Source organism: Polypterus senegalus, chromosome 12, assembly GCF_016835505.1.
Source record: "Polypterus senegalus isolate Bchr_013 chromosome 12, ASM1683550v1, whole genome shotgun sequence".
Taxonomy (NCBI): domain Eukaryota; kingdom Metazoa; phylum Chordata; class Cladistia; order Polypteriformes; family Polypteridae; genus Polypterus; species Polypterus senegalus.
Window position 1 is genome coordinate 22,327,622 of NC_053165.1, and position 13,202 is coordinate 22,340,823.

At 42.1% G+C, this 13,202-nt stretch overlaps 1 protein-coding gene across 3 annotated transcripts in view; it reads right to left on the reverse strand.

Annotated features, from left to right (window-relative positions):
* Positions 1–13,202, reverse strand: part of LOC120541257 (plexin-A1-like) — a 710,643-nt gene that overhangs the window by 166,014 nt on the left and 531,427 nt on the right. For all 3 annotated transcript variants that reach the window (XM_039772729.1, XM_039772730.1, XM_039772728.1), the window contains one exon: positions 7,925–8,115. In XM_039772729.1, the coding sequence (XP_039628663.1) occupies positions 7,925–8,115 (191 nt within the window). The remainder of the gene's footprint in view (positions 1–7,924; positions 8,116–13,202) is intronic.

A 13,202-nucleotide genomic window follows, 5' to 3' on the forward strand; every position in this document is an offset into this window, starting at 1 on the left:
TTTGATGCCGGCCCTCCTTTAGGAAAAGCATACTAGACTCTGCTGCTTTCTACTATACAAGCACCTGAATGGCTTCATATTCTAAAACATTTGATGGATCAGTCCTCTGTCTGAACGTTCCTCTGTTATTTATCTCACGCTTAAAATAGCTTAACTTATTATGGGGAGCATCTAGCAGGGGGTGAGAAAGGTCGTGGAGTGATGCTTTGTGTTAAAAATGCTATATAAAATAGAGATCAGTCATATGGGTAAAGGGCCTTGCAGCCTTAGCTTAATTTCAAAATTAAAAACTTGGCAGTCTTGGAGGAACAGTGGTTAGAGCTGCTCTTTCACGGCCGGGCTGGTGCTTGTATGAGGTTCACAAATTTCTCACTTGTTCCTTCTTAGTTTAACCAGTTTAGCGTCATTGTAAGTTGGTTCCTACCGAACAACTGTGGCACAAACCAGGGATCAGTCTAGTCCATCACATCACAGGGCACACTCTCAAATGAGAAAACACACATACAATATTAAGAAGCATTTTACATTTGCCTACTAACCCAACTAGACTTTAAAACACAGTGGAGAAATGGTAGGAAATGTGACACACGGATGGAGCGAGATGAGCAAACTCTGCAAAGGTAGTGACGGGACACGGAATTTGGACCCTGAAGTGTGTAGCCGTGAATCAGCAGTGCTAATCTCCTGTACCACCAAGCCATCTGTCACATTACCTACAGTACATTGATTTACTCTGACCTCCTTCAAAATTGTCACGATTATACTGTATATATCAAGCTGTACCTTTTATCAAATGTGATTTATGGAACATGTTTCACCAGTTTAGTGATTTTTGTTTTACCGTTCAAGCACTGGCAGGCTGCACAGTCAGTTACAGGCAGCAACTAAAACCCAACCTTTTGAATCTCATTGGCTCATTTCACTAAACCTCACACTCTGGGTTTGAGCATACGAGCATGCTCTTTAATTATGAACTCTTAAATTGTGATGTGAGCAATGTGGCATACAAGCTTGTGTGTCTCTATGATGGAATGGCATCCAGTCTTGTGATCCATATTGTTGAGGCGAGATTTGCCCCTGGACACAATTTAAAATAATAAAAACAAAATGTAAAATGGATAAATTAACGGCTGAAAGGGGGAATGAGTCAAACAATACTGTCTGCTAAAGTTCAAGTTAATTATCTGCTAAGGTGTGAAAGGTTTATCCATTTATTTCATAACCGCATTGGGTTCAGGGTGGTACTCAACTGTGGATGAGACACCATTGCAGGGCACACTCAGGCGTATGTGCAGACTCACTCTGCAAATGTGTTTGGAACTTCTCAAAGTTTAAAAAAAAAAAAATATATATATATATATATATATATATATATATATATATATATATATATATATATATATATATATATATATATATAGCGCAAACACAAGGGGGTGCCACTGAGCCCCAAAAACAGACACAATATCACCAAACACAATTCTGAGTTCAAATAAAAGATTTATATTCGCTACCAACACTTTTCTATACAAGCACCAGCCACAATACACAAATACAAAATACTCTCCCTTCCACCTCTGTTTTTGAACTGGACCTGGGAATTGTTTCCAGTGTTACTCCCAAGTCATCTGGAGCACTTCTGGGTCATGTGAAAATCAGGACAGTCCTCTCCAGGCAGTGCCCTGTATCAGTACCCAAACCCCCTCATAGCTGCATTTCTGAACTCCAAATCCCATAGCACCCTATAAGTGTCCTGATCAGGATCAGCGCTGAGAAACACTGCCACCTGTTGTGAGTGGAAATGCTCCTGGCATGTACAATCACCCAGTCCTTCCATTATGGCCTCCAGTCCAGGCAGGAGATCATGTCTCTAAAGCATGTAGCATCTCTCTTTCTTATACTATATATATATATATATATATATATATATATATATATATATATATATATATATAGTGGCAGACGGCTGGGGGTGGTACCCAGCCTGGACGCCCAGGAGGACAGAAGGAGGGCTTGCGCCTCCTCCAGACCACGAGGGGGTGACTGCGCTGGTTAAACTGGGGACCACAGGTGCAGAGCTTGGAAACTCAACCCTGCGGGGGCCCGTGGTCACCACTAGGGGATGTCCCGGTGCCTGGAGAGCCCTGGACCTCAGCACTTCCGCCACACCAGGAAGTGCTGGGGGGAAGAAGACTGGGGACACCCGGAGGGCTTCCGGGTACGCAGCCGGCACTTCCGCCACACAGGGGAGTGTCCGCGGAGGAGTGTCGGGAAGCACCTGGAGCCCATCCGGCTTGTATAAAAGGGCCTCCTTTCATTCTAGGACTGGAATCGGGCGAGGAGTGGACTAAGTCTTGCTGGAGAAGAGTGGAGGTGGCCCGAGGAATATATACATATATATATATATATATATATTGTGATATGTGGCCGGCTTATCATCCCAGCCAATACCCCCAGGCCGCCAGATGGAGCCCTCCCTGCAGTACGGAGGTGCCCCGAAGACCAGCAGGGACTCATGGGACATGGAGTTTTCCTACAAGACCCTGCTGGATACCTCAGGGGCCACAAGAGGGAGCTGCAGGGAGGAACAAAGACTTCTTCGTGCCCTATGACCCGGAAGTTCGTCATAGGAAGAGCGACAGGCTTCCGGGGTGAAAAGAAAAGACTTGTACCTGACCCGGAAGTGATTAAGAATCACATGGACTGGGGATTGGGAACACTTCTGGGTCAGGGAATATAAAAGAACTGTGGGAGTTCCCAGATGGTGAGCTGAGCTGGGTGGAAGGGTGGCAACGCGTCTGGGAGCTGGAGGATTGGTTTATTGTGTTTATTATTGTAGTTATTGTTATTATATGAGTATTGTGGTGGAGAGTGTGCTTTGTGCATTGTGGCAACAAAATAAAGTCAACAATTGGACTTTTACCTGGTGTTTGGAGTCGTGGACAGGGGTTCAAGGGAGCGAGAGCGCCCCCTATCTACCACAATATATACATACATACATACACACACACACTAGGGGGCTATGCCCCCTACTCACTTTGCTCGTCCACCCCACAACCCCCCATGGGGACACGCTTCACGCTAGCCTTTTCAGGTTTCTTCGCTTGCATTGTAAAAGGTGGTAGTGAATGCATGCTAAAGACAGATCAGCTGCTGTCTTGCTGCTAGCTGCTGCTGTGCTACGTAATCTGCATGTCGCTCTGTGCATCGATCATTTAAAAGCCTATACAGCAGCTGTATTTTTTGTCTTACTTTCTTGTCTCCCGGGATGTTAAAATGTCTCTGAGAAATTGTTAGTAGAACGTGACGTGCAAGAAGTCTCACGGGACTTCAACGTGTCTCTCCAAGATGATCACATCTCAACGCAAAAATTTTTTATATAACACCAGTAACGGTGTACTGCACGATAACGTGCAGTGAGTACACTTGACGTGAGCATTCATAGTTTTCATGCTCTTTCTCTGAGGTTGATGCGCTTACTTCTTCCTGAGCAGCTCTTCTTTTCTCCACCCTAGCGGCCCACTGCTTCTCTTCTTTTGTCGGCATCTTTTCACGTTAAATTTGATTAAGTTAGTTTTTGTGTTGCAATTACATAGTACCGTTTTTTTAATTTTTCTCTTAAGCCGGCACTTAAGTCTTCAATCTGCCTCAAGAATGATTTAAGATATGAAGAGGTAGGGGAAGTGACCGTGAAGGTGGTAGGGAATGAGAACGGTGCCCATATGCATAGGTCTCTATTAGCTTTGCACATCTCGGCATCGCCATGTTTCCCCATTTTTCATTTCAAAACTACTCAAGCTTTGTCTGATGTCATGGGGATTGTGAGTGAACAGCGTTTATCAAGTTCAGCCACAAATTCTGAATTGGATGGAGATCTGGACTCTGACTCGGCCACTCTGGGACATTAACGTTGTTGCTTTTGAAGCCATTCCTGTGCAGCTTTAGCTTTATGCTTGGAGTTGTTGTCTTTCTGGATAACAATCTTCCCCTGAGGAACAGATTTCTTGCAGACTGCATCAGCTTCTTCTGAATTCTTCTTACCTTCACAAGCCTTTCAGGGTCTGCTGCACAGAAGCATTCCTACAGCATGATGCTGCGACCACCATACTTCACGGTGGGGATGGTGCATCTTTGATAACGTGCAATATTTAAGTATCGTGCTTAGTCTGAAGACCAAAAATCTCAACTGTGATCTCATCAAACCACAGAAGCTTCTTCCAGTTGTCTTCAGAGTCCCCCATTGTGCCTCCTGGCAAACTCTAGCCGAGTCCTGTGAAACCTACCAAGGGGGTGAATACTTTTTATTGGCACAAAAAAAAGAAAAAATAAAGAAGGCTTTCTTTAAGAAAACACACACACAAAAAGAAGGGGGTAGTTACATGCAACTCCGATCAAAAAAAAAAAGAAAAGAGTAACTCCCTAAACTGTCCAAAAATAAGATACTATATGACCGGCCAAAGAAAATAAACAAAGACAAGCAATTAGAAACTCCCCCCAGTCTTTGTTTTCCCTCCTTTAAATGTCTTGTAAATGTTTGCCATGATAGCATTTTAAATTTCCGCCTCACTTCAGCCACTGCCCTAGCTGTGAACTTGAACTGACATTCTCTGATGTCAGCCACAAACAGTTTGGCCTTTTTTTGAGGTCAGCCCACTAATGAAATCACATCAGAGAGCTGCAGCGCCTGTCTCAGGCTCCCCACTTTATTCACAATTACTTCATTTACTCTTGTAAATGATTTCCACAATCAGCTATTATAAAGTGCTGGGGGAGTGAAACTGTTTTGTGCTGGGTGACACTAGCGCCTCCTAGCGTTGGTTGGAATTTGGGTACCAGTTAGTGTCAAGATATGGCTACTGCGGAACGAAGGCTGGCAAGTTCTTCCCTTATTCTGAAATGTTTCTCTCATTCGATGGTAAGACAGGTGGCCTGCTGCACTTGGGTCTCTTCCTGGTTAGTGACATGTCTGCATCCTGAATATGGCACAGCGTTTTTTATGTCTCACTTAGACATGTTTGTTGGGAGCTCCTCTTTATATGGACAGTTGGGTAGTGAGGGATGGTGACTCTGAGTGGCAGTATGGCTAAAGAGTAAAGCACCAGGCAGCCATTTCAAAGCCTTTAACTGACGCATTGTGCGACTTTCATTAAGTCACCTCACCAGTGGATGCTCCAATAGTACAAAAACTTTAGAGTTGGGGGGAGGTGGAGGGGCTTGGCGGTGCACAGTTTAGTGCAGGGTGGTGCCAAGACTACAGGTGCTGGGCTCACTTTCTATGTGGAGTCTCTTTGGATCTTTGAGGATTTTCTCCAGGTATTCCTCCCATATGTCACATTCACTTTCAACTCAGAATTTATTTATTTTTTTATTTGATTTGATATACTTTATTAATCCTGTCTTTTTGCATCACCATTGGGGCGGGCATCAGAGCGCATGGTCAGCCATTGTACGGCACCCTTCTGGCAGTAATGGGTGTTGAACTAGCAACCTTCCAGATACCAGCATGGATCCTTAGCCACAAAGCCACCACTCTGCCCTAATCAGGACCAAGGCATGTTATAAAAAGATTATAAAATTGTAATAGCCCGCAGCCTTGAGCACCAACTCTGTTGGGCCATCTAGTAGTTCATGAACGTGAAGGGCCAGTCAGAAGTCAGAAGGTAAATCGGTCCGTGTATTTTTTGGTATTTGAAATTTCATTTTAGAAGCAAAAACGAAAAAACGAAAATGAAAGGAATTTTCAGATTTAGATTTTTGATTAAAGAATAAAATGAGGGAAAATAAGGTATTTTTTAATTCTGTGGTAACAAATAGCAGTCATAAACTTAAAATTACACATACTTTTCTGGATTTGTTTGTGATTCAAATAATGAAAGTGTAATAGCTGAAAAACAACAAAACAGACGCATTTTCGTTGTCTGAAACCGGAGGTACTTCTCCTTCTGCCGATTTTTGATGACACGTGCGAACCTCCCAACGTATTCCTCACAACACATCGATTTACGGCCTTGAAGTTACACTGCATGGCATCAGCAGAGGATGGACCATTACGTTGTTTTTCAGAACAGTAAAAGAGTGACACTCCAGGTACGAGGACACTAAGTCGCATCTTTCAGGTAAAAATACAAGCTTTGCAGACTTTGCTTCATTGACGTAGCAGCTCTTTTATGAACGTTATTGTTGTTACTTACTGTGAAACAGCTAACATTTGGTGATTTCATTTACTAATACTAAGTCTGGCAATTTTTAGAGTGCTAGCAATTTGAATGGTAGTAAACGTTTCGAATATTAACAGTGTGCACAAGTAGGAGAGCAACGTGATTTACAGAAAGTTTTCTTAACATGTGTTACACTTGTCAATGAGCAACCATTCACACATTTAAACGTATTCAAATTGCTAGCCCTATAAAAATTATATATAAAATGAAATTTCAAATACCAAAAAGTACACGGACCGTAAATCAAACATTATGTGCAAAAGCTTAGCATTTATTAAATATCAAAAGAATTGAAGTGTCACAGTGCATACCAAGTCATTCAGTAAATAAAAAAAATCTTTGTGCCCATAAAACCAAAGTCATCAGGAGATGAGATACTTTTAAAATCCAAAGAAAACATATCTACAATGTATTTTATTTTTCACTGTTAGGACTCTGGAACAAATCCCTCCTGCTCAGCCAGTCACATCCCGATCCGTCACCCCTATTGGTACCTTGGAGGAAACAAGTGGATAGGAGTGGCGAGCTTTGTTGGGCTGAATGGCCTGTTCTCGTCTAGATTGTTCTAATGTTGTAATGTACCTGCAGATCACTTGGCAGAATAAGATCATCACATCACTGCTCCTTATAAAGACCCCAACAACCTCATACAGCCGTGCCATCTCAGCAGATGCTGCCATGCTCTGGATCTAAAGTTTCCTCTTTTTTGAAACAACCCTCCATTCTCCCCTGCTTTCTCAGAAATTAACATGCCATGGAACTCTTACGACAGACATCAGTCCTGACACTTTCTTGAGTTCTTCTCTTGATTGATTTCTCTTTTGATTCCCTGGTTCGTCTTCGTTTCACCTCAGTTTCTGTTCCTCTTTACCACTTACTCCTTCCTATTTATACTAGCTTGGTGCCAGTTTAGTACCACGCCACTTACCTATTAATCAACTACATTAAACAAATGCACGTGTTCACACGTGAACCACTAACTCATTATGGTTAAGCAGTCAGGCCATGCTTAAAAACCCACTAAAATCAAAAAAATTATACTTATAATCTACACAGTGACCCCATGTTTGCCATGGTGGTGAATAAGAGTTGATGCCATGTCTATCAAGTAAACCCGGGTTGAAATTCCATACCCAGTCACCTTCCATATGTAGTTTGGATGTTTTCCTCACGGTCCTCTGGTTTTCTCACCGTAACCCAGAGAAAGCAGCAGAGTCTAGTATGCTTTTCCTAAATGATGGCCAGCATCAAATATTCATCTTTGTGCCCACCATTCTATTTTTAAGGTGTGGGAGGAAGTGGGAATGTGAGGGCCTCTGCTGGAAGTGACGCACATTGCATCTGCATGACACTGAGCTAACTACCGCAACACCTATCTCTTTACCCCCACAATGCTGAAAGGAAATCCCCTGTCTCAGTAAGCAGCAGCTAGGATTCAGACCCCTGATGAAGTGGTCATCTAGAGAAACCTCACGCTGACTCTCGATTGACTATTTTCTCACCGTAACCCCAAAGACATGCAGGTCAGGCTAACTGCCAACTCAGGATGAGTCCCTGTGTGAGTGTGTCTGAGTGGGCCCTACAAAGCCATGGCTCCCAATCCCTTATTCCCAGTAACTCTAAACTGAGCTTAACAATATTATGTAAGCTACACTATGCCATCCTCAGACCTTTTCAGTCTTCCTCCAGTCACTTTTTCAACTTACCTTCAGAATTTTGGGATCAGTGCACCTGCTATTTCCAGCACTGGCATGCATCCAGCTGTTTTCAGGGGGTAAGCAGTGCTGCCGTAAGGAACACTTCTTCTCTTGAATGCACCAGCCACATTCAAAGCGTGGATCAGCCTTCAGGCACATGCCACAACTCTCCCGCAGGGCACTGCACTTGTACAGGTGGGCTGAAAGAAAAAGATCGAGAAGAAGGTTAATGGAAAAGTCACCTTAGGAACACTGAGTTGTAGCAGCACACCCCTCTAGACTCACACATATAAATGAATCGAGTCATAGTGGGAAGAAACATTTTTCTAGAATGGACACAATACAAGCTAATGTTAAGCAAGAAAATTTCAAAAGCATTTCAAGAAATATTATGAAGCAAACAGAGCCGATTCTAGGAAATTTGTTGTAAATGTCACCCCCGCCACACCTTGTGCTTTGAGGGGATTCATCACTGCCAGACCTGGAGACAGCGAAGTATTTAGGACCTCAAATTCACAATTTGAGAATGTGTAGTTATAGCAACCTCTGTTTACAAGATTGTCTCCGAAAAATACACTGTTGAAGAGTGGCATTTCAGAAAATAAGTAGGAATCGTGCTGTATTAGTAGTTTTCATTTACCGCTTTTAACATTTCTCTAAAGAAAATCCAGAAAGAAACACTTGAGTTATTGTTAAAACTAGAGTTAAATTTCTATAGTTACCGTATTTATGTATGTACCACATGCACATTTTTTCCCAAAAATTAGAATTGGAAAATTAGGTGCGCATCATACACGAGGAAATGTAATTCTGTAATGTTTACTTCTTCTGCTTGGGCTCTCTCTCCCTCTCTCTCTCTCTCGCTCACTCTCTCTCTAAATGCTTCCTATACAATCACAACACGCATCGTACACGGGGCAAAATGATTTTTGTGATTTTCTTTGTAAAAAATTAGGGTGCGCGTTTTACACAAGGGCGCGTAGTACACGAGTAAAAACAGTATCTATTTAGATCACTAGCTAAACATGCGTCTTTTGATGATGGGGACATTCGGTTGGGGACCCGAGTGGCTGGACCAGGCCAAGGGGTCGCCCATGTAACACCTGGCTTCAGCATATAGAGCGTCATTTCCGGAGAGTGGGACTGGACCGCGTGTCTGCCTGGGTGGTTGCCAACCGGATCCCGAGCTGTTTCGTTGTGTAGTGGGTGCGGCAACGTACTGTACCAGTTCGCGCTCCCCAACTTGACTTGACGTTCTACATATAATTTTTTTTTTTTTTAAACTAAGACATTACTGTAACACATACATGTCATTTAAATAAATAGAATAAGTTGAAAACGTAGTCTTATATCAAATTGATAACGTATTATCTTTAAATAGGAATCTTTACCCACAATTCCTATTTACCATATACTTGTGTATGCAAATATTGTAATCTGTCTATCTGTCTATCTGTCATGCCCAGAGGGGACTCTCATGGTCTGAAATCCCTACAGATTTTATTTTTTCTCCAGCTGTCTGGAGTTTTTGTTTTTTCTGTCCCCTGGCCATTGAACCTTACTCTTATTCGATGTTAATTAATGTTGATTTATTTTGTTTTCTTATTGTGTCTTTTATTTTTTTATTCTTTATTATGTAAAGCACTTTGAGCTACTGTTTGTATGAAAATGTGCTATAGAAATAAATGTTGTTGTTGTTGTCTATCCAAAAAAAGGCACAACTGCTTTAGAATGCCCAGAGTGAATCTCGCAAATGCTAGTGAGCAACAGAGGATGGAATTTGTTAAGTTTTAACACAAGTTTTATTGTACAGTATGTCCATTTGGGAGACGATCATACTTTGGGTTAAACAAGCAATTCACTCAAGAGTTACAGTTCTGTTCCTGTTTTGATGGTTTAATTTTATTTAGCCATGTATGTCTCTTCTATGCTACAATTTGAGGATTATTATTGGCATCATCATCATCATTGTTGTTGCTGCTGTTTGTGTTATTGTTGGACTATGTACGCTGTCAGACATTAAGACCAAACATCACTAGTAAGGAAAAATAATACAAAACAATATAATCGGACATTTGCTTTGAGGAATTCATTGTTTAAAAAAAAAAAAAAAGAGTTTCGTCATCCAGGGCCATTTCTGGCCAACAGATTGTGCTGTGCATTGTGCAGCCAGTTCAGGCGCACAACATAAACATTTATTTGTGTTCCGGTCCTGTCCAGATAAATTTTTCTAAACAAAATAAAAATAGGAATCTCTACATAGGGCTGCAGTAATATGACATGACCACTAGCGGGTGCCCTAGATGCTTGCCCAGAAACAGCCCCGGAAGCAACACAAGAAATGCCATCCAAGTCAAGAGGTCTTTGCTTAATATTGCACTATTCAAAATGAGCATATCTACTTTAACAATAGTGCTGTCTTAAGCTATATTCAGATGGGATTAGTTTTGCACCAGGACGTGGTGCTGTAGCTTTAGTCTCTTCCCAATTTCTCGTGTCAGTAACTTTTAAGAGACTGTACATTCAGAGATTGCCCTTTACCTTACCATCAATTGAACCTCCTAAAATCAGTTGCTATAGGACAAAGGTCCACGCTAATCTTAAGGCCCCTTTTACCTTACCACCAAATGAAATCAGTTATCGCATGTGACGATGTGGATTCGCTCCAAGCTCCCCTCTTGATTCTGGGAGCCCTCGAACCCTACACTGTCGGTAATGTCACCGATGAGCTAGTCAGTGAGGCACAACAAAGCAAGGGGATGGTGCAAAAAGTGCAAAAGTGCTTTTATTAAAAGAAACAGTACGAAAACCAAAGTGTCCAAATGAAAGTAAAGTGCAGTGTCTCAAAAATACGACTGGTCTGGTGGCCTCCTGATTCCTGGCTTTGTTTAGCCCCTGCCAGACCGAGACTTGGCTTCCCCCAACGGCCAGGATGCTCACGCTGGGGATTCTACTCCAAATCTCCGACTCCCGCTGCCTTCGCTACAGCGAGCCAACTGCTCACTCCTGCTCCCAAGAAGCGCTCAACAGGAGCGACCACTACCGTTGGCCCTCGGGTCTCGGCCAAATACCCCACTCGGGCTCGCCTCTTCCAGCTGCCTGCATACAGCGAGAGCCTGCGCTTGCTCGCTCTCCTTCTCTCCTGCACTAGCTTTCCTCTACCTGCTTCCAGCTGCCCTCCTCTCCTGCAACCTCCATCCGTTTTTTTCTTGTTTTCCCTCTTTTTTATTTTCTTCCCTGCTAGCCGCCTCACATTTCTATTTATCATGGGGACGTGGATCAGCTGTGGCAATCAGGAGCTCCCGGGAACAAATACAGATGCGGACGACTCCTCACCTGTACACTTAAGTGAGAACCGCCTGCATCACGAATTCCCCGGGAACCGCTCGGCCACACACACACACCACGGCCCATCGCTATGCCGCAAGTGTGGTGATTATTTTAAAAAGTGGCCTTTGGACATGAGCTTTAGATCCGCTACACCACACCACAGGAGAAAGGTCCACGCTAATCTTAAGGACCCAAATCACCGAAGCCACAGTTTAATTACCTGCCAAGAGACCCAGTACAGTCTTAGGTGTCACAGACCTGAAAGGATGTGCAGAATGGCATCAGATATAGCACGTCCATATCCACCATAGCCTCCATGGCAACCTAAATGCATGCCATTTAATTCTACTCTGTTAACATTTTTACCTCATCGAATTTGATTTGTCTATAGATTTATTTACACTGCCTTTATCTATTGTATGCAATAACTGTCTTTTACCATGTACAATATTTCTTCACAGACATTATGTGCAATTTGGCTATTTTGCAAGTGAGGTTGTTGATGTGTAATAATACTATTTTTTATAGAGGTTTCTGTATGACCTGCCTATAGTCTGAGTAATTGTTCATTGTTTATTTACTTAAAGTGGGTTCAACTTATTTATATGTTTATAGAATATTCTGACTAAATGAAACTGTGTAGGATTTCCAATGTACTGTAAAATGCAAATGGTCATAAAGATTCTTGATTCAATAAAATGTCTGTAAAAATAGGCTCAGGCTCAACTAGTTCCACGTAAATCAGTAAAATACAATCATTTCAGCAATTTGGAATGGACTCAAACTACAGAAGTTCTTCCGGTAATGATCACTTTATCCCAGCACCACTTGTAAAACGAAATCCGTTCAAATGGGGCTTTAGAATGAATCAGATTGAAGTGTATTGTCGCACATACAAAGTCCAGTGATATTCTTCATTCCTCTCTGGCCCTGTAATGGGTAAGTGTGGCTGGATCTTACCATGACACTTCTGGATTTTTCACTAATCAAGAAGTAATGTGTTCAAAAAAAAAAACAAACCCGAAAACCTCAGGGATAATGGGCGATTATGTATGTTAATACCTTAAGGTTTAGCAATCTGGTGTTACTGCTTTATAATTGTGAATCTGTTCAACCACTCTGAGCCTGTACTCAGTAATGAGTGCTATAAAAAAAATAAATTGAACTGGAAAGAATTTTCTGATAGAAAGCAGACTTCATAGTTTCTTCGATGATATCAGGTCATCTGGATGCTGATGCAGCAAAAGAAACCCAAACCACGACAGCACTAGATCAGGTATTCATTTTCACATAATATAAAATGATCCCATAGTTTGAGCTCAAAAGCCCTTTGGACATGATAAAGTGTTCAGTGTTACACTTAAACTATTTAGATTCAGTGCTGCCAAGTTTATTACGCTACAAATCTTGAGATGTGTAACATCTTCATCTGGCAAAGGCTAAACATAATCTAATCTGTCACGGGTAAGCCTGTAAGTAGGCCTCTGCTAATTAAACTGAACTAAATGAATCATTTAATTACTGTATCATTTTCTTATTACACAGGGGTGGGACTTTGTTGAGCAGTGCTGGGCCTTTAGCTTCTTAATCCTCTTACTGCTGGGTGGGAAGAGTTGGTAAAGGCATTAGGGAGTTAGAGACAAGGGATATTCTAGTTGGTTTTTGGATATTTCCATCATAATGAAGGGAGAAGGTGCAGTCTGTCCCACCATAATCACACAGTATGTAATGGCAGAAGGTCTGCTCACTCAGCTTCACCTGTTGGTAGATCCCAAGGTAGTGAGATGTCCACCACATTCGAACAGAGAATTGTTCTAACGAAATTCTTCTATCCATTTTTAGGCAGTTGGTTTATTCAGTTTAAAGGTAATGGGAAGACAAAGACTTTCTCGGCAGTATCAGGTGAACCCGCACTGCAGCGATCAATGTTTAGCATGTGGCTCTTGTGTGTGGACAT